This window comes from Bombus vosnesenskii, unplaced genomic scaffold (assembly GCF_011952255.1).
Source record: "Bombus vosnesenskii isolate JDL3184/JDL3185 unplaced genomic scaffold, Bvos_JDL3184-5_v1.1 scf7180000013272, whole genome shotgun sequence".
In the NCBI taxonomy this organism is placed as follows: Eukaryota; Metazoa; Arthropoda; class Insecta; order Hymenoptera; family Apidae; genus Bombus; species Bombus vosnesenskii.
The window spans coordinates 5,489,390-5,511,620 of NW_022882930.1; the positions used below are offsets into that span (position 1 = coordinate 5,489,390).

General features: G+C 27.5%; 5 protein-coding genes across 8 annotated transcripts; 3 read left to right on the forward strand and 2 right to left on the reverse strand.

Moving 5' to 3' along the window:
- The first annotated feature begins 722 nt into the window (after positions 1-722).
- Positions 723-5,874, forward strand: LOC117231480 (integrin beta-PS). Its single transcript, XM_033489958.1, has 10 exons — positions 723-930; positions 1,864-2,029; positions 2,140-2,446; positions 2,532-2,760; positions 2,864-2,948; positions 3,019-3,666; positions 3,747-4,058; positions 4,144-4,344; positions 4,425-4,928; positions 5,006-5,874. Exons 1-10 carry the CDS (start codon positions 923-925, stop codon positions 5,069-5,071), a joined length of 2,526 nt encoding a protein of 841 aa, XP_033345849.1. The 5' UTR covers positions 723-922; the 3' UTR covers positions 5,072-5,874.
- Positions 5,875-9,152: 3,278 nt separating this feature from the next.
- Positions 9,153-13,624, forward strand: LOC117231206. Of its 2 annotated transcripts, XM_033489399.1 has the most exons (7): positions 9,153-9,289; positions 9,734-10,043; positions 10,994-11,119; positions 11,207-11,303; positions 11,466-11,616; positions 11,739-11,867; positions 11,989-12,281. In XM_033489399.1, the coding sequence occupies exons 2-7, from the start codon at positions 9,811-9,813 to the stop codon at positions 12,264-12,266; spliced, it is 1,014 nt and encodes a 337-aa protein (XP_033345290.1). In that variant the 5' UTR covers positions 9,153-9,289; positions 9,734-9,810; the 3' UTR covers positions 12,267-12,281. The 2 variants fall into 2 exon arrangements, with proteins under 2 accessions (XP_033345290.1, XP_033345291.1); XM_033489400.1 differs by lacking the exon at positions 9,153-9,289 and having other exon boundaries at positions 9,811-10,043; positions 11,989-13,624.
- A 224-nt stretch (positions 13,625-13,848) lies between these two features.
- On the reverse strand, positions 13,849-15,863 carry LOC117231207 (tRNA methyltransferase 10 homolog A). 2 transcript variants are annotated; one of them, XM_033489401.1, is made up of 5 exons: positions 15,471-15,863; positions 15,010-15,319; positions 14,697-14,843; positions 14,522-14,627; positions 13,849-14,447 (listed from the first exon to the last, which is right to left on the reverse strand). In XM_033489401.1, the coding sequence occupies exons 1-5, from the start codon at positions 15,650-15,652 to the stop codon at positions 14,224-14,226; spliced, it is 969 nt and encodes a 322-aa protein (XP_033345292.1). In that variant the 5' UTR covers positions 15,653-15,863; the 3' UTR covers positions 13,849-14,223. The 2 variants fall into 2 exon arrangements, with proteins under 2 accessions (XP_033345292.1, XP_033345293.1); XM_033489402.1 differs by having other exon boundaries at positions 14,258-14,428.
- A 236-nt stretch (positions 15,864-16,099) lies between these two features.
- On the forward strand, positions 16,100-18,593 carry LOC117231205. The gene is made up of 5 exons (XM_033489398.1): positions 16,100-16,499; positions 17,327-17,630; positions 17,726-17,986; positions 18,149-18,301; positions 18,421-18,593. Exons 1-5 carry the CDS (start codon positions 16,207-16,209, stop codon positions 18,577-18,579), a joined length of 1,170 nt encoding a protein of 389 aa, XP_033345289.1. The 5' UTR covers positions 16,100-16,206; the 3' UTR covers positions 18,580-18,593.
- Positions 18,594-19,360: 767 nt separating this feature from the next.
- On the reverse strand, positions 19,361-21,899 carry LOC117231208 (NECAP-like protein CG9132). Of its 2 annotated transcripts, none has more exons than XM_033489405.1 (3): positions 21,748-21,899; positions 20,723-21,119; positions 19,361-20,631 (listed from the first exon to the last, which is right to left on the reverse strand). In XM_033489405.1, the coding sequence occupies exons 2-3, from the start codon at positions 21,074-21,076 to the stop codon at positions 20,380-20,382; spliced, it is 606 nt and encodes a 201-aa protein (XP_033345296.1). In that variant the 5' UTR covers positions 21,077-21,119; positions 21,748-21,899; the 3' UTR covers positions 19,361-20,379. The 2 variants fall into 2 exon arrangements, with proteins under 2 accessions (XP_033345296.1, XP_033345294.1); XM_033489403.1 differs by having other exon boundaries at positions 21,627-21,887.
- Positions 21,900-22,231: the final 332 nt, after the last annotated feature.

The following is a 22,231-nucleotide window of genomic DNA, read 5'->3' on the forward strand; positions in this document are numbered from 1 at the left end:
TATACCTATGTTTTTAATATTAATGTATTTAATATTATAATATCAAAAAATTTACTCTCGATTACATAATATCATGTAATAATTATAGTTTTTCATTAAAATTATTCTGTATAAGATGCTATACTCTATTCAACAACAAGTCAGGAAAATAACGACAATTGGTCACGTGATCTCCAACTATTGGTTGATAGTTACTAGTAAATTATGATCTTTGAGAACAACCTGTTTTATTACAAAATAATACATTATCAATAATTAATACAATCATACAGTAATCTGCTTATGGGATCAATATTCACAAAAGTTTCTATTTTATAATATTTCAAAATTATTAATTCATCTTTGTTTCCCCAAAATTTTAATCGTCTGGTTTTATTTAGTCTTCTGGACTCAACTCGTTTAGCAGAATATACATATATGATGCTAGTTTGGTAATATCATTTAACGTTGCTAGCTTTTTTTATGTTATTAGTAAAATTACTTTTTCATTTCTCTTAATATAATAATATTATTTATAGGATTAATTTACAGTAATAAGAATGTATAACATTATATTTACATCAAAATCTAAATAAGATTTCAAATATTCCGCTTTGTGTGTATCGTACACAAAAGGAAAGATAGTTCTAAGATTGAACACATGTAGCGCTAGCATTCTATTTGTTCATTTTATTCGAAAGAGATGTATTCTCTAGGTATAATTAAATACTTTGTGCAATACGTACAATCAGAATCAGGATCAGTCAGACAATCAGAAAACGTGTAGTGTGGTGTAACTAGTGTGAGTCTATCACGATCTGGTATAGACAGTTGGTTGTGGAGTGCGTGCATTTGATGGGTTACCTTTTATGGCGATTCAAGTAAAAGAAAACATTGGTCAACCTTGTGATGTTCTAATAACAAATTGAAAGAGATATTTCTGATGGAAAAGTAAGCCCTCAGAATTCCTTATCCAGTTTTTTTCGTTTTTATATTTGTGGTTTCGTTTAGGAAGAGATATCATTTTGTAAATATAAAGATGACGGCATCGTGGTGAATGAATAAGCCGTCTGTTTTAAGCCGTGAATAATGGTATTTTGAAGATATCGAATACTTTTAAAATATAAATAAAAAGAATTCTTCGAAATTTTATAAGTGAACATTTTTTATATTTGGATTATGTACAAAATGTTACTGAAGTTAAGAATAAAAGTATGGGAGAACTTTTATAATCAAATCTCAATTTTCTATTAAATAATTAATTATATTTTGTAAATACTTTATTTTTTCTTTAAATTTGCTTTCCTATATAGGTATATATATCTAACATAACTTATATACATTTCATAAGGAAACTTTATAAAATAAATTTTTTAATATTTTGATATCAAAATTGATTATTTTAATTATTATTTGGTTCAAACTTATAGCCATAATGTTAAAATAAAATGATAAGGTAACATGAGTTATTTATGGGTAACTTGCCAAATAAATTTTATGATGTATTTATAAATGAAGCACAGTTTGTCCCACTTTTAAATAAGTAACTAATACCATTAAAAGTTTTTAATATTTTTTTATCCATAGAAAGTGAATCCATATTTCATACTTATTCTTAGAGAATAAAAATGGGAACTAAGAATGTATATTTTAAGAATATGATGAGTCAACAATTACAAGAATATTACCTCATATCTACCTTATTCTTGGTGGAAATGATTGTACAAAGTCATAATTTCATTAAAATTTAATACAAGAGTAATAGAATTGTTATTTTATTTCAGAAATGTATCTTATCTATGATTTATAAACTACATTAAAAAGTATATTTATATGTAATCTATTAACTGCATTAATCTAAAAAGATTTGTATTTTATATGCAGAATGTTTGGCAGCTTCAGATGGATAATAGCAATAGCAATTGTTATATCATTAGTAAAGGCAAATTACTCACCTCCAGAGAGATTGACTGGAATGAATCCATGTATAAGCAAACAAACATGTCATGAATGTATACAAACACCACATTGTGCCTGGTGTGCAGCACCAGTGAGTTTTTTTGTTAAAATATAATTACATGTATATTAATAATATAATAATAATAATATTCATATATAGTATATTTTATGTAAATAATTAAAATATATTAATCTTTACAGAAATTTTCAGAAAAGCGGTGTTTTCTGCCAAATATTAATACTAAAATATTTGCAACATGTCCTGGTGAATATACATGGAATCCAGACAATGTTTTTAGTATGATAAGACATAGAAATTTAACAAAAGGTGGTTATGCATATGGTGGTGCCAACAGTTATGAATATTCATATATGAATTCTAGCACACATGGCTCTAGTTCACAGTCCACTAGTAGTGGTAGCAGCAGCAGCAGCAGTAGCAGTGGTAGCAGAAGACAAGAAGCTGTACAAATTTGGCCACAAGAAGTTAATTTGAAACTTCGAATAAGTAAGTTACTGTAGTTATTATATATTAAACTATTTTGGCAGAAAACAATATTTACAATATTAGATATACGATATAAATCTTCTAGATGAGGCACATAGAATGACTTTTGCTTATTCACAAGCTGAAGATTATCCTGTTGATTTGTACTATCTTATGGATTTGAGTAAATCTATGGAAGATGACAAGAAAAAATTATCAGATTTAGGTCAACTCTTAGTAGAAAGTATGAGTAAAATTACAAGTAACTTTCGATTAGGTTTTGGCAGTTTTGTTGATAAAGTTGTAATGCCTTATGTTAGTACAATGCCTAAGTCGTAAGTTTCCCATAAAAAATTATAATCTTTCTGCATGCATAATTTGAAATTACTATTTTACATTTCATTTAATGATAAATTTATAGTCAGTTTTGTATTTTAGATTAATAGAACCATGTGATGGATGTGCAGCACCATATGGCTACAAAAATATTATGACATTGTCTCAAGATACAAGTCATTTTGCAGTAAGTATATAATAATATAATTTTGCAATGAATATTCCATAAAAATTATCAACTTTTCTTATCTGTGTAGAGTTTAGTGCGAAATGCTTCAGTATCTGGAAACTTAGATGCGCCAGAAGGAGGATTTGATGCAATAATGCAAGCTATAGTTTGTAGACAGCAGATTGGCTGGCGTGAAAAAGCTCGTAGACTTTTAGTATTTTCTACAGATGCTGGTTTTCATTATGCAGGCGATGGTAAATTGGGTGGAATTGTCAAACCAAATGATGGTGAATGTCACTTAGATAATACAGGACTTTACACGCATTCATCATTACAAGACTATCCAAGTATTTCTCAAATTAATTTAAAAGTTAAGCAAAATGCTATTAATGTTATATGGGCTGTTACGGAAGAACAAATAAATGTATATAAAAGACTGACTAAACATGTAGAAGGATCTTTTGCTGGTAAATTATCAGATGACTCGAGTAATGTTGTAGAATTAATTCGTGAACAGTATGATGCAATTTCAAGTTCAGTTGAAATGAAAGATACAGCTAGCAGTGCTGTGAAGGTAAAATACTTTTCAAAGTGTTTGGGTACGGGTCCGCTTATTGAAACTTCAAAATGTGACGGATTAAAAGTTGGAACAAAAGTGGAATTTACTGCAGAAATCGAAGTCACGAGTTGCCCAGAAAATAGGTCTGAATGGAAACAAAAATTCGATATTTATCCAGTAAGAATAAAAGCATTCGCATTTGTCTACATAATTTAATATTTGAAGTTAAACAAACAAATTTTCTTATCTTTTTTTAGGTTGGAATTAATGAAACGCTTACTGTAAATTTGGAAATGTTATGTGACTGTGAATGCGAACGCGAAGGTGCTATGTATGAACCGAAATCACCAGAATGTAACGGTGTAGGAACTTTAAAATGTGGCATTTGTGAATGTTATGATGGATTTTTCGGAAAACGCTGTGAATGCAGTCCTCATCAAGAAATGACAGGATTAGATAAACATTTCCAATCTTGTAGACCTGATAATACTTCTCTTGTAGATTGTTCAGGGAGAGGAACTTGTGCTTGTGGTCAATGTGAATGTGAAGAAAGAGAAAATCCTGAAGAAGTAAATATAGATATATGATTTTAATATAAAAATTTACATCTTTTTTGATTGAGTATATGATGTTGTTTTTTTTTTTTTTTTACAGATAATATCAGGTCATTTTTGTGAATGTGACAATTTCTCATGTGATCGAGATCAAGGTCATTTGTGCTCAAATCATGGAACATGTGAGTGTGGCCAATGTGTCTGTAATGCAGGATGGACTGGTCCATCTTGCAATTGTAGATCTTCAAATGAGACTTGTATTGCACCAGGAACTACCAATGGAGTGTTATGTTCAGGACATGTAAGATTTTTATTGCTTTGAGAAGAAAAAGCTTTATTTTGTTTTACAAGTTTAACTTCGATTAATCTTTTATCATTTAGGGAGATTGTGTTTGTGGTGAATGTATTTGTCATGAAGAAGGAAATACTAGATATTCTGGTAAACACTGTAATAAGTGTCCAACCTGTCCAAGCCGTTGTGAAGAATTAAAAAATTGTGTATTATGTCAAATGTATGGTACTGGTAATTTCACTGATAAAGAGGAATGTGCAAAAAATTGCAAAGAATTCGTCCCTGAACCAGTTGATACAGTTATACCAGATGTGGATAAGGATGAAGTTCCATGCTTCGGTATAGATGAAGACGACTGCAAATATAATTTTGTTTATTATTACAATGAAACGAATTGTCTAAAAGTCAGAGCTCAGAAGGAAAGGGAATGTCCACCCCAAGTTTACATGCTCGGTATAGTATTAGGTGTAATTGCAGCTATTGTTTTAATCGGTCTTGCATTATTACTTTTGTGGAAACTATTAACAACTATACACGACAGAAGAGAATTTGCAAGATTTGAAAAGGAAAGAATGATGGCTAAATGGGACACGGTAAAAATATTAATTTATCTTTAATTTTGTATATTTTGTATGCTACAAAACCTTTCATTTAAATTATCTTTAAACAGGGTGAAAATCCAATTTATAAACAAGCAACTTCAACATTTAAAAATCCAACATATGCTGGAAAATGAAAATCATGAAAATAATCCCTATTTAATGGAAGAAATTATTTCATTGCAGAAAATTGTGTTTTTATACATAAATATAAATTTTTGATTGATTAATATTTAAATGATAAGCAAATTTTATTATGCAGCGAATGAAGCTTTAGCACTAATTAAAATAATTATTAACATTATAATTGATAAGTATTTAATGGAATTTAATGTAATATGAAGTTATCAAATTATTCATTAAGTATGATATTATAATACTGCCATATAACGTAGACTGCTATGTATGAATGCGTGCGTATGTATGTAAGTGTAAATTATGTACACAATGTATACAATGAAAAATTATAACGTAGAAATCGGTATCTGCATGAAAATACGAAACGGTTAAAAGATTTAAAATGTTAATCTTATTGTAACACTTATATAGAAGTGCCTTTTTGTCTTTTATGACAAAAATATATTTATATAATTTCCAATTGTCGACTTTAATATAAAATTTATGAGATGTAATTCTTTCAGAAAACTTCATTCACTCTTACCAAATTAAAGTAGAGTGTGATGAATTTTTCTTTTAAATATATTTATTGACATTTTTCATACACCCACAATATTTCAAATAGAAAATATAAATAAGGTACATTTTAATATGTGATATTGTAAGATCTAAAATGTTTTTATTGACAAAATGTTCACTTGTTTTTCACCTAAGTCTTCCTGAGTCTCATATATGTTTTATTTTTTATAAAAAAAATCTAAAAATATATGTAGAAAATTGTATAAATGTAAAGAATAGCAAAATGCATAGTAATAAGTATAAATCATTTTGCAATTTATAACAAAAGCGAATCTCGAGATTTTTTATTCTAAACGTTTATGAATTTTTTTCCTTTATTGTGTCTATAGATAGATATGCAGTTAACGAAATGCTCGTTAAAGCAACATAAATCGACATTTTAAATGTACCGAAAAACTAATGCTTTTATAATACATTGTATTAATAACTTTTACACTACTTTATTGTTATTTATATGTTCGCGTTCAGAACAAAGAAACAAACTTAGTATAACAATAACTAAATTTTCCAAACAAATATTTCAGATGTATGTAAATAGTATTATTACGAAATAATTATTTCGTGATAAAAATGATGTATTTGATAAATCATACACTTGAAATGAAAGTTTTACTGTCATTGATAATGATAAAAAGATCAGCTTATCTTACATTTTCATTGTAAGATAAATAAATATAGTAGAACCTAGTTTATGCAAACAAGTTAATGCTGAGCATCTTTTATCTGAACTAGGATCAATTGTAATTTTGTAATACGTGTAAACACTTTTATAATGAGTATGTATATTAATACATACAATTATTTGTTTTTATTCGAAATAAATTCTGCGTCAAAGAAGGAAAAGTTGAAATCGTAACACTTAAATCCTAATATTTGAACTAATAAGAAGAGTTCGAAAGAATAGCTATCTACTGAATTTCTATTATCAGAATTAGTCGGTTATCCGAACTGTCTTGTCCTTATCCTCCAACCTGTTCGGATAATCGAGGCTCAACTGTACAATATTGTGTTTTTATGTGTTAATAATATATTTTCATGTGTTCATTTGTACATTTACAGCCTGGTTTTCGCAAATAAGCTACGTGTACGTATATGATCTGCTCCAACATTAGGGTAATGTATTGTTCCTAAGAAGAAAGTACTATAGAAAGTGAAATAGAATTTCATATTTATATATAGTAATAATAATGATATCACAAATACAAGTTTTGTTTATAGATAATTGCGTATGTAATATACAAAGTTTTCGTTAAATTCTGTTCTAATTTTTTTTATTTCTTTCAAATTACTATATTTGCAAAAATTAAAAAGTAGTTACATTTTTAATCGAAATATGATACTCGTGCATAGTAACAATTTGTTAGAAATTTGCTTATAATATACAGATAGCAATTTGCGCGTAAAGTTGGCGTCGCGACAAGAACGTAGTACAATATTATGTTGTAGTTGCAATTTTATGATAAACTACGTAATTTTATAGGATACGTTATATTTTAACATAAATTGTATTCAAATATGTACAAATTATCACTGGTAAAATATCTGTAATGTAATACCTGGTAATACATAATCAAATTATCTTGTGTGATTATGTAAATACATAAAAATAATACAAAGATAAGTGCAGAATAGAGGTCACGACGGAAATAAAATGTATCTTTAATTACGTAATTTGTAATTATTATTTACTATAAATTACAATTACTTATTTTGGAATAGGGAAATTATATTCTATATTATTTGAATTATTTATAATATAATTAACATTGTATATTGGAGTAATCATTATATTAGTTCAATTCATCGTATACAAATTTTAGCGCATGACTAAAAGAATGTACTCTTTATTTCATTTAATTATCATCTTTCATTAATTTTTGATAGCAATAATATGATAGACTTTCTAATACCAACAAACTATATAATGAAAATTATCCGTGATTTTGTAACGGAATCGAATAGTTGTCGAATGAAAAAAAAGAGAATTATGTGTAGAATGTCCTTAACCTGTTAATATCAGAATTTTAAATATATTTAACTACGATAGCGGAAAATTTTAGGGAAGTTTCTAGTGACTAGTTTTGAAAAAATTTATTGAAGGACGATACATACTTAATAATTACAAATTATTGGTAACTATCACAAGTAAATCACGTATAAACAATAATCTATATACTTTTACTTACCCTCATTTACGAAAAATCGTTAATAAAATCTAGTTATATGATAATGACATTGAACAACTAGACTAAACATTTTGTTTAACAAAATCTAACGTATATATCATCAAATTTCAGAAGATAGGATACCAGATCATTTATTACGTTACTATGATATAGTAAAAATGAAAACTTGAGAGAGTCTGACCTAGCATAATTTAAAGTGGAATGAAATTATTAGGAAATGATAGTAGAGCAAAGATTTTATTAATCAGACAGAATTCTAGTATACAGGGTGGTTGGTAACTGGTGGTACAAGCGGAAAGGGGGTGATTCTACGCGAAAAAAGAAGTCGAAAATATAGAATAAAAATTTTTCGTTTGAGACTTCGTTTTCGAGAAAATCGACTTTGAATTTTCGCTCGGTACATTTGCACTTTATCGCGTCTCGTTATAACGGATCTCACTGTAGATCGTTGTCTCGATGGAAAAATTAAAAAAAAAAAATTTTTTTTCTTAATTTTTTTTAAGAAAAAAAATTTTTATTCTATATTTTCGACTACTTTTTTCGCGCAGAATTACCCCCTTTCCGCTTGTACCACCAGTTACAAACTACCCTGTATAAAGTAAAACATTTTCACTTAACTAACCAATTTATTAATTAATTTATTTTTTACTTGTAAATTCATTGAATAATTTTATAAAAAGAAAGAGAAAGAAAAAGGGTTAAATTGCCATTTTAAAAGAATATTAGTGCATACAATATCATACGCTTATGTACATACATATATATACAGATATATCGTTTAAATATTTTATATTATAAATATATTAATTTTATATTATAAATATATTAAGTGATAAAATTGCTAGATAAGTATAACGTGAATTTATATAGAACAACAATGAAATTAAATTTACTTTAAAAAATATATAAGTTTATAGAAATTTTGTATAATCTTTATAGAAATAATAAGATAAAAACTTTAAAGAAGTCTGACTATTGAATACAGTAGATATAAATTACAATTGAATGAATTTTGTAATTAGGATATAAAATAATATGAATCTTATTGTATATATATATATATATATACAAGTTTCGTGATTAGATGACTTTTTAAGCTTCCGGTGTAATTCTTTCTAATCTTCCTAATTATAAAATGTATCATTTTTTATTTCATAAATTAGATATTAACTATTCTAGTATAAATTAAGAATCAAATTTTTAATATTATATAAAATGCAGTGTTGTATCAAATATTAGCGGAATGACTAAAATTTTGAAATTTCATTGCTGCGTTTCCTGCCGTTTGTACGCGGTGCAACCACGTCTCGTGTCTCACAGTCACGTGTTGGAGCTGGTAGGTGAAGGTAGGGTACGTGAAATAACGCTTGAGGGCGTACGTACGTCGTATCAGTAGCACGTTACATTAACTAGCCATGAACTAGTGCTTCTAGAGAGATACGAAAAAAGACAAAACGTGTGATTAAGAAAAAGGTACATATTCATAAAATTAACAAGAACGATTGTAAAGTACCGCGAGGGTATACACTCAGTTCTTATATATATTTCGTCTCTTTCTCATTTGTGTTTCTTTCCCTTACTTTGTTCTTTCTCTCTTTCTTTTCCCCTCTCTCTATCTATCTCTTTCTCTCCTCCCTTTCTCTCTCTTTCTCTGACTCATTCACGTTGCACTCGTTTGTACTGTATCAGCCGTGGTCATAGTCATAGTCTTAATCCATCCTTTCGTTTATATTCATTTCTATCTTTCTCGCTTTCCGTTCTTTCTTCTCTGTCTTATCAGGTTATCTCCTTCTTTCTCAGTCTTTCTTTCTTTCTCACTCTGTTCTTCGATGCAAAGCAGAAGAAACCCCCGCGGTTGCTCGTTCGTTCTCAAAAGTCTTACTCTCGTTGTCACGCGCTAAAAATACTCCCGCACAGTCTTCCGAGGGTGTACCATGCCAAAGGAGTACAAAAATTAGGACGACAAAAGCAGTCAACGTCGACCTGGAACTGTCATGGAACTGCTTTCGAGAGTGGCATGTTATTTTCGATGGATGAGGAACGCAACACCTCATGATGCAAGTGAAGCGGAGGACGAACATAAAACTATCGAGGATGAACGGTATCGGAATGTCGGGTGCAATTTCGAAGCCTCTAGCCGACTTTGTAGCATTTTGGAGAGTATCCTTCTGTGGGAAAATTCTGTGAACAGTATCTCCGTCCTCATCATATTCAATATACTGTTTTGGTAAGTCCGTATAGCATTGTAATATCATATGCGTCACTACTAAGATATGATGTTATGCGTGATTTCGCGAAATTTGATTACTACTGTACCGATACACGCTTTTTCATTGTAAAGTTAAATTTTCATTTCAGCTAGATTACAAAATAAAGAACCTTGTAACATTTAACACAATGCCGAAGAATCAGTATATATAACGCGTGTTTTTTCTCGTTATACGTAAAGCTCTGTAATGTTTTTCTTTTTCTAGTAAACAAGCTTACTATAGTGACACTTAATAAAAATTTTATGCGCATTAGTAGAAGTTATTGCAAGGCGTTCAGCTGTTTCTAAACGTCTTCGATGTAATTTATCTTCTAGGTCAAGGTTTGTAAAAGTGTGCGTGTTTCGGCATTTAACTTGTTAGTAGTAAATAACAGTGTCACTGTTTAAGCATTCTGATACTTTACATCTTTTTTTGTACGTGTTTCTTCATAAAAGGGTACAAATAACGTCAACTATATGATGTTTTTTTATGCATGTTACAAAAACAAGTTGAGATAAGCGGTCATTGATGGGTTTCCGCAGTTCCGAGTAGTACATTCTAAAATCTCTTTCTCCACGATTATATTTCTTCGTGACATTCATATTTGCTTTGTTGAATGAATTGCATGTTTTCTGCGTATTTTCCCACCGGATCTACAGCACTATTCTAGATGGCAGTAGGTGTTGACAATTAAAAAAGTAACGTCTGATTGAAAATCGACCAGTCCATATTACATATAAATGCAATATTTATTTCGTAATTATGATTGATTATATATTTAATTATTTATACACTTTATAATGAAACTGTGAATAGAAAAAATTAGAAATAATTTCATAATTATATATTTTTGAAAATTAAAAAATATTTAATCATATATCTATACAAAAAAGTTTTAAAAGGTATTAAATTTTTATACATTTTTCAGGGGTATTATTGTATTAGAAATTCGAGGGTTTGCTGCAGCTAGTAGTGCTGCACTATTCACTGTGCTCTGTTATAGTACCCTGGAAGCTCATGTTCAGAAGGAGAATAAAGCATTGGACACAGCTGCGTATGTGTTAAAGTTTCCAAAACATTATGCTCATATACTTATAATTATCTTATATATACAGTTAATTCAATTAAAATGTATTTATAGCTCCTATGCAAAAGCAGAACAGATTGAAAAAATAGGAAAAATAATAAAATCTGCAATTCATTGGTTGAAACAGTTAAGGAAAGAGCAACCAGGGGTGGTAATGATTTATTTATAAATATATTTTATAATATAGAAATAGTAAAATATATTTAACTAATATATATTTATTTTGACTACACTATATCTACAATATATATATAGTGTAGTATGACTACACTATAACTATAAAATTAACTCTAAATATTGAAAATGATTTCAGTTTTGTACTGCAGTATGCTCTCTTTCTTTGGGCCTATGGATTATTGGTCGTACTATAAATGGTATACTTCTTACATATACAATATGTATGAGCATTTTACTTGGACCTCCATTACTGTTGAAGTTACCTAGCAAAATGGTAGTACAAAAAGGTGATTAATATAATGTCAAATATAAAAAATTTTATTTTTATTAATAGCAAGAGCTAATAATGAGTATAATGTTAATTCTGTATATGATAATTCTAAATGTTATTATTTTCATTTTATTATAGAGTGGGATAGTGAAATTGAAGAATTTTTACCAGCAGTAACTGAAGACAATCTTCAAGTTCTTACAAGAGCTGGAGAATCAGGGGATCAATCTCCAACACCGACAAGTGTATTGTCTGATGCTCAAAATGGTATAACTAATTATTCAATACTAGTATTGTTAAATATTATTTATTTAAAGAGCTATTTCATAGCTATTTAATAAATACCTGTTTTTATCAAATCTTATTAAAAAGAATTTTTTGATTATAGAGTTTCTTATTGATGAAGATCTTCTGGGTCTTAAGATACCATCACATGAAGATGGAAGTACTGATGGTGTAGAAGTTTCTGAATTAGACCTTAGTGCTGAAGAAACTGATGTGGATGGTATTAAATTTCAAAGTGGCCATTTTGAAAAAGGATCATCTTCTGAAGAAGAAGCAGAACTTGAACCAATATCAAGTAAACTAGTTATTCATAGTGATGAAAGTGGTAGCGAATTTGAAATAATTGATGGTCAAGATATTGATAATTTAGACGTTGCATGAAAATAACTGATACATGAGCTGTGAAGTTATTATGCAGAATAGGATTAAGTTGAGAGGTGACTTTGGATAACGATTAAGTAAAATAATTATTTTATTATAATTTTAGCTATTTGCTTATTTACAAATATTTGTGCAAATCTAACATAACACAGTTTTGGATAAGCTAAAAGGATATTATTTTTGTTACTACAGAAATGATACAAATTACTTCTTTAAATTTATAAAAACTAAAAAATTTATCAGTAAAATTTAGATATTCTTATGTCGTGCAAATGATAGCTTCTCAATAGTTACATTGATGTATACTTATACTAAAGTATATTCATGAAATTGTACATATTATGTGCAACAGAGAGAATTATCTTAATTTTTATTTTTGAAGATATACGATTTTTGATGTATATATATATAAGAGATCAATTGTCAAAAAACTTTGAGGGAAAGAGATAGAGATGAGCAAATAACGATTGTCAATTTCAATGTCGCTTTGACCTTCATGGCCAAAAATGGTTTTGTATATATGTATCACACACAGAAAATAGTTACCTGCGAATTATAATTAAGAAATTAGAAACTACAATATCCATTGTGCAGCAGGTAGAAAATAGATAAATATTATCATAGTAAATATTTACTCCGTTTTTGATATTATAAAAATGACATGTAAAAATGATTTTATCTATCAGGAATCAATTTTTTCTACTGCATAAATATTGAAATATTGTTTTGTGTTTCAAATCAATTACATAATTTAATTTTTGCAAAACAGCTGTAGGTATTAAATAGAATGTAAATAATATGTATGCATCAATAATATATTTTATTCATTACAAAAATCTCACATTAAAACTCTATTTAAAACTTAAAGAATTAGTCATAAATTTATTAAAAAGAATATTTAAAATAATTTTTTAACAAACAAAGAGAATTTCCGTATAATAAGGTCTAAATTAAATTACAAAATAGCATATATTCTCTATCTTCAAATTAGTTACACATATTTTGGTATAAGGTTGCTATTAAAAATACCACATATGTAGACAATTTTATTGATAGAATTGATAGGTGAAAAATTAATATCAAATTTTTAAATTTATTGTTAATTTTGCCCAAATTTTGCAAAAAGCATTTAACTGTATTTCATAAGTAATATTTTATTCATAAAGTATAAGAATGAACTTTAATGTGGACAAACAGTGAACATTAGAAATTATTAAATGATAAATCATTATTGAAAAGTTTCGTGTTTTGAGGAATATATGATTTAAAAAAAAAACAATTTCTAAATATTGAAAGTTATTTTCCAGTCATGATAACTCTATTATGTCATACAAAGTATAAAATTATAATATTTGAAGTAATAATACAATAATAAAGCTAGAATAATATAAAACTTAATTTTATACAAATCTAATTTATTCTTATAACTCCGGGTCAATCAAAAATAATTAGTGTAAATGATATATGTATGTGTAAATTTTACATAAATATAGAATATTTTTGAAATTTTCTTGCAAAATTTGAGAAAAATTAATTCATCTTTTTTAGTGTAACAATTTTTTGTTTTACCTCCACATTTTTATTTTGCATTAGAGATATCATATTTAAAGTGAATCTGTTAAATTACCTTAAATAAAAGCAGATATCTTTAATTTATTTAGATCATGTGTATTGATGCTTTGTAATTTGTGTTACTCTATTTCTAGCTTGTATCCCACATCTACACTTAATGTACTTAATGTCTAATTTCTTAGAAAAAAAATTTGTCTCTTTTTATTAGTACATTTGAATTTATGTATTTTTTATTTATAATAATTTACATATGTGTACATCAACTCGTGTATATATATGTATCTTTTATAAAATATACTACGATAATAAAATAATTGATAAAAAATAAAACAGAGTACATATACTACAATATTACATTTACTTTTTTATTTACAACATATTTTTGTTATGTACACACATTATTCATGTTTTCAAATTCATTAATTTTAACATTTGATTCTATTTTATCATTTGCCTGAAAAATGTCTTCCTTGTCATTATAAATATGTAATGTATCTTTATTGTTTTCTAATGGTACAATTAATTGTGCATTCTTCCTTTCTGGTAAAACTTGTAGAAATGCTTCCTGCCATGTTTTTCCTTCACTGACTCTAAGTAAAATTTCAAACACTAAAAAGGTTTGTGTATATATATACATAAATTTTATATGCTAATTAATGAATTTAGCTGTATATCAGACATACCATGATCAACAGTCAAAACTTTCCTTGCTTTCATACTTAAGAATTTATCTAGAGGTAATCTGCCATGTGTTATACCAGCTTGTATAGCTAATTTATGACAGAGACCCTAAAACATAAGTATTGTATAAGAAATTTATATGAACTCATTTAATTTTGGTTATAAACCTTAGCTTACCTTATGACTGTTATGATCAACAAGACCACCTATAACGTACACATAATCACATTTTAACTGCGTAATAATATTTTCTGATTCACTAGTAAGATATATAATTTTTTCCTTTGGATAAACATCCAAATAAGGTTCTGCATGAAATTTTACCTATACATTATTATATATTATATACAGGTTGTTAACTTTAAATCAAACATTTAAATTATTTCCATATTAGATTAGATTCCATAAAAGTTAAGATATAAATTATCTTAATCATACTTAACAATTTTTATCTTTCTAAACTTATTATAATATCATTAAAATAACATACATCCCAATGTTCATATCCATTGTGCTTTTGCATATCAGCTTTTGACTTCCCATTAAAACTAGTAAGGGAAAATTGCATTGGTGCAATAGCTCGTCTATTCAAAGTATAACACCTTAGTATTTGTTTAGTTAACTTTGCAATATCCTTATCAATCATTAAATCATCGAAAGATAAATCGACTGTTATCCCAATTTTACAACTGCTATCTGCCATTGTACTTTTCTTTAAAGCTTTCCTGGATGGTCCAAGATCTATATTATTTGCACGAGCGAATGCTCGTTTCTGTCTTGTTTTTTCTCGCTCACGTAATCTATGAAATTAAAATAACTTTTACCTAATAACATTATTGTCAAATGTAATTTGATATAATTTAATAAATTTTGTATCCCCTTATATAGCGAAATTATCGAATACATTGTAAAATCACATAATTCTTTAATTTATTAAAGAGAAATAAAAACCTTCGTTCAACCTTTCGTGTCAACCATTTTTCCCTTTTTTTTACTTTCTTCAGCTGATGTTTACTCAAATTTGGATGTAATTCTGATAACTTTTTATCTGTATTGAAACATGTTTTCTGTTCACAAATTTTTACATATTGTGTATCATTTCCAATGTTATTTGTACCGTTCTCATTCTCCATATTTTCACAAAAAATATGGAAATGAAACTCGCGTTCTGTTTTTGCGAAAGGATCCACTAAGAGTTGTAGTACAGTTGCCTAAAAAAATCTCGTTTCATTCAGACGCAAACTGCACTTAAAACACACTTGAGAAATTACAATAAATCTAAACTGATACTGTATACTTCATAACAAAATCGTACGTCATCAATTATTTCTGTTTATTTACATCTAATTATTCCTTAATTCAAAAATAACTATTATTTTATTTATATAAATTTATATTTAATATATTTATTATTCTATCAATTATAATAATATATAAATTTTTAGATAGTTTATTATTTTTTTAGGGGATGTAAATATCGACATTCAATTCTATTTGAAAAATTAAATAAACTAATCTAAAATTTCTGGGGAAATTATAGTAGTGAAAATAACTGTTGGCAATTAGTTCAATAATCCCTAAAGAATAGAGTCATCTGGATGAAAATCTAAATTATCTTTCCGTAGTGAAAGCAGACGATTTTATATAGATCCGAAACGTGTTTGATCGGTTTTTGTGAAGTGAGAGAATGCAAGTTATTGGGGTTGACGGTCGTGTCGTCGGCTATCTTTTTTGTTTTCTGATACTGCAAGCGAAACTAACGAACTCAAGAACCTCTTGGAGGCTCAGTGCTGACAAAGTCGTCAAAACAACAGACTTCGTGAGCACAGTTGAGGATGATCCTATCCTCGATATCCTGGCGAGCAGCATTAGTATCGGAAATGGACACAGTTGGAGTAGAACAGCTATTTCTGAAAAATACGAGAAGATACAACCCTATTGCCAAGATTGTAAAAGTGTTGTTTCTGGAAACCATGAACGGTAAGAAATCACAGGAGTTTGGTTCATCTTGGGTAAGAGCTATGTCATATATCTTGTTTCAGAATGTCAAATTGATACTTTTAGTACCTTTTGAAATAAACTGGATTATATGTATATATTGAACTTGTATTTTTCAAATATATAATTCAAGAATTTATAAATACCCGGAATAAATTATATTAAGATTTGATGTTTTATGATTTTTTTGTATACATAATACCTATAGTATTCTTACAATAGAATGATGCACACTTTTATAATAACATTCTATTTAGTTGAACAATATTTAAAGGTCTGAAAGGATATATTCCTCAGGGATAAAAGCTTTTGTTCCATTTTTGTATTTATTTAATGTAACTTATATCAATGTTTAGCACACATGTAACAATATCAATGAGATTTTAACCAAAACATTGTAGTTGATATTTGACATTGTTTTCTATATTACATTGCATGTTTTGCATGTTTTATATAATTATCAGTATCCAATTTATTATTATAGTGTATGTTTCACCTGTCATATTTTCAAAAAAGTACAAAACTAAATATTTAAACTGTATGAAAAAGTATGAATACATAAAATATATAAGAATCTGTAATTAGTTGATTTAAAAAAAAATTATATAAACATATTTTTATATATATAAATCTTTTTATATACTTGTATATTTTAATTATTATCATTATTCTTATATTTTAGATTTTGTCCCTAATAATTATTATAAATAACCTGATGCAATTTTCTGTTTCTTCCTGTAGTTAGTATTTGTGTGTGGCTTACTGTTCTTTCAGCGTTAAAAAAGCCCTAACTTTGGTCCCCTTGGCAGACGATTCTCGTCATACGTGTTGAAGGATACACCAAATGCTACTGAATCTTTCCCTCTATCATCTCAACTGTCAAACGAGCAAGTCATGTGCTCTTCTGGTCAACAATGTGAGGATATAATTCTAGACTGTGGAAAGCCTGTCAATTTCACTTATTATGACAACTTGCTTGGTGTTGCAAATAGAGATAAGCATCCACTGGTTCCAGAACCTAACGTAGCACTCATGTTTAAGAAGAATGGTGGCAAGACTATGGATGTTGACATTGATCTGTTAGAGAAACGCTTAATGAAAGCAAAAAGAGAGGTACGATTATTACAGAATACTTTGTTTATAAATAAACAAATAGGGAGACCTAGTGCAAAGCTGTATATATATATACTTTATCCAATTTGTTGTAGAAACCAAAATCTGTCCAACTTTACAATCAAATAGGAAATTTTTGGCGTATAAAAGGTGATGCACAAAGATCAATTGAATGCTTTCGAAGAGCGCTTGCTGTATCACCACATAATGCAGAAGTTTTGTTAAATTTAGCTCGAGTATTATTAGTTCAACAATATTTGGATGATGCAACATATTTAGCAAGACGTTCTTTGGAATTACAACCTCCAGATCGTAATGCTTGGGAACAATATCTTACACTTGGTCAAATATTTAAGGTAATTGAAAGTTGTAGAAATATAATCTGTTTCATATAATCACAGTGCATTTAAATATATATTCTATTTGATTATTATTTATAATACAATATTATTTAAATTTGTTTTGAAATATTATCAAGACATAATTTATCACTACAATGTTTATTATTTTGTTTGTAGGCATATGGTCATTATCAAGAAGCAGCTGTACATTTACGACATGCTTTAGAATTAAAACCAGACCTCTCTGAAGCAGCAGAAGCTTTAAGAGAGGTAGAATCAATTCCGGCTGCAAGCATACATATCTATACATTACTGATAATAATATGTCTGGTATGTAAGATAAAAAATATATCATTGTATTGCTTCATTAGTGCATTTTACGTTAAAAAAATATAAATAATTGTTATTCATAATATATTGAAAGAACTTCCAATACATTTATGTTGCAGGTACTTGGAGTACTGTTAGTAGTTTTAAGCAGTGTAGAGTGTGATGAAGATTCTAGTCTAGTTAATGGACAATTTCAACGTCCAGTTCAACGTCACTTTAGTCGCGCTATGGCTATGCGCAGTTTACGACTTAATGTTTCTCGTAATAAACGTTGTTGATTATTAAAAAAAAATGAATAACCTTGTGATAGAAGAAAATTTCAGCTACTATTATCATTTATCTAACTACGAAGTATTATTTGTAATATGATTTTTAATAATTATTTAATATATTAATAATTATGCAATTTATTATAATTATAAATGAAAATATACAATAAAAAGCAACACCATTTTTCATTTACTACAAAAAGAAAAATAGCGTTAACGACTACATATTCGAGTGCAAACTTTTTAAACTATAACTATATACACACTGTGTAACTATATACACACATATGCGCACGTGATTTAATATTAAAATATTTTCATGACTAAGAATGGAATGTCATTTACGGAATTATAAAATATTTTTGTTGTTACGTTAAATATTAACATAGGTATTATTAACAATATTACTTAGCATCATTTACAATATACAGTAATATTAGAATATATAAGTAATCATTTTATGTACCTACTCACAAGGTCTAACGAACTTTTTTTTTATCTGTGAATAATTTACAAATATAATTTAATATCATCTTTAAATAATAATTTTTAATATATACATGAAACAATGAAGTTCTTTTACTTCTGCAAATAAAAATATCTACTAAATTTATTTTTTATTATTCCGAATATATATTAACTTCTCGTTCATTTAGTATAATATTTTCTGAGTTTTATACAACAATATTTTTAGATGTAAAACAATAATTTTCTCTTTTATTCTAAAATAATTCACTTTAGTATATAATTTCTTCAGATTGTTTCTAAATTTATATTTGGCCAACAAAAATGTTCAAACAAAATTTATATCGATAGCATTAATATGAGATAAAATTTTAGTGTCACTTTTAAAAATAAAAGTATGTAATATAAAGATCTTACATATTTCATAACAACTACGTGATAGCACAATAATGTGAAATATCATTTTGTAGATTATTAGTGAAAAAAAATCGAAATATAATCTAGAAAATTAGGCCGTACATTTGCACAATTCCTGCTTTATGTACAAATACCGTAAATTAATATTAATTAAAACTATATACTATAATTTAATTCATATTCCTTTAAGGGTTTTCACAAAGAATGTATCCATGCAATAGACAATACCAGAAATAGTTTCAGTGTATTTTGTATTTAATACTGTACTACTGATAAACGTCTTTGTTATTAGCAAAATTTTATATTTGATATCATAAACGTATTCTTATTATTCTTTAATCACTTAATACATTGCTTATAGTTCAAACTACCTCCCTTTTCAATTTGTACAAGACAATAAACTTATTTGTTAACTATTTATATAAAAAATATGAGTATTTCACACACTTTATATAATTTGTTTAAATCAGAGATATAATATGTACATCTTCTAACATTTGTGAAGAAGAAAAGAAGAGAAATTAAATATCCGTGTGAACTTTTTAGTCTATCTTAATGTTTTATAAAAACATACTAATTTCAGTAAATAAGTTCCATTGAAGAATTTTAGTTAATTCTTAAACAGAATATTTCATTAATTCAAGTGAAACTCCTTTTGATATAATTCATTTTGTAATTGAATCAAAATATAAATTTAAAAAATATGTAAATACTATATCATAATATAGTAAAATATATGTAGTTGATTTACTATTCACCATGTACATAGAAACATCTTTGTCAATAATTACCCTTAAAAGATATCTATATGCAACATACATGCATATTAATATACATGTGCACACAGTGAATATACAAATTACAATATGCATATATAGTCTATGATTCTACAGCACTGCTATATTAAATTTTAATACACCTTGCAAGTTAAAATTGAACCCAACTGGCATTTCCTACTGTTGGTGGTTGTTGAGTTTGAGATTGCTGTGATGCACTTGCAAATTCTCCCCATTCAGAACTTGGTTGATTTTGATTCTGAGCAGGTTTGTGTGCAGGAGATGACGTTGGAGTTTTTGCAGGTGGTGGTGCAATTTTTACACCACCTGGTGGAGGTGGTAAACCCAAGTTTGTGTTGGCACGCTGTTTTGTTTTAGCAGTAACTTCACTACCATCCTTCTTCTATATATTATAAATATAAGAACTTTGAAATTCATTACATAATTTAATATCTAAATTTTTATAACATCCAATACTATAAAAAAATCCTTACAGTGATTTTCATGTTTATTTTTATTGTTTCTCCTTCTTTAAATCTGAGGTCTAATTCTTGTTTTGGTGTATCTTTTTCCTTTTCAATTTGTTCTTGATTTCTGAGCCATTTAAAATGATCTTGAAGGGCAACATTTAAATCAAAACTATCAGATCTATCCAAAAATCCAATACCAATAAAAGCTGATCTTTCATTATCATCTTGAATTCTTAGAACAAAATAACGAGAAGAATCTGTAACTGGTTCAACTGCAATTCCTGGATATTGTTTAATTGGACATTTTGCAAATAATTCCCCAGTAACTTTATCTTCCAATTTAATAGTAATTGAGTCTCCCTGAGAGACAAGACGCATACGTCCAGTCCATGTAGGTTCTTGGAGATTCCAGTCAGCTGCTCTAAAATATAATATGTATTTAAAAATAAAATATTTATTCACTCTCATTAATTTGTCAACATCAAAATTAACATTTTTTATATTATTTTAATATAAATAAATTTACATTTAATTGAACTAAAAAAGATGCATATTTTTTATGTTATAAATATTTAGTATTTAAAAAAGAGATCTTTAACACAGACATTTTGTAACATAAAAATTTGGAATTAGATTTCCATAACTTTAAAAGTTTTACAAGTCTAAATCTTATAAAACTTTATGATATTGTATTCCAGATGTAGTACTAATATTATACTTTTAACGATTTCCGGTATAACTTTTGCTGACGTATTAAACGTCACAGCTAAAATTAATAGAAAAAACGTATTTAAAATGGCAAGAAAATATGAGATCTTTTAAATGGCAGTGAACAAAATATCATATTTAAATACATCTTTGCATAGATTGTCGTTTTATAAAATGAAATATTTTTGAGGAAAATACTGTCAAAAAGAATCAATCGTACCGATAACCCCTATTCGTTAACCTTGGCGGTATTTTAAATACAAAGACTTCAGATTTCACAAGTAATACACTTTCATATGTATCCATTGTATTTTTTGACAAATCACAGAGAAAGTGCTTACGTTAGAGAGTTGAAACTTAACGAAGTGCTATTTCAAAATTCGTTTATATTTTGTGACGGATCTCTGCCGTGATTTGATAACTTTATCTCCAGTCACGCCTCCTATCCCCCACACAAAGACCGTTAACCATGGATTATTTCACTAGTGATAATAGATTCTCTTCTGCCAGTGGCACTGGTCCAATGTCAGTTTTTGCGTAGAACATATTTGTAATTTGAATTAAAATAAAGAGGGTCAATTTTTATATATTCATTCTTTACTTATTGAAATGTTACTCTAAGATAACATCTTGCAAGTACTAATGCCAATATTTATTACAGAAAATAAAATTTCTCATAATATGTGTAGAAAACATTATAATTATATTATTTCAAATATAAATTATTAATAGAAATATCAAAGGTATTTTTAATATCTTCCTGCTAATAATATTAGATAGTTTACTAGATAGACAATTACATAGGCACTAATAAAAATTAGATAG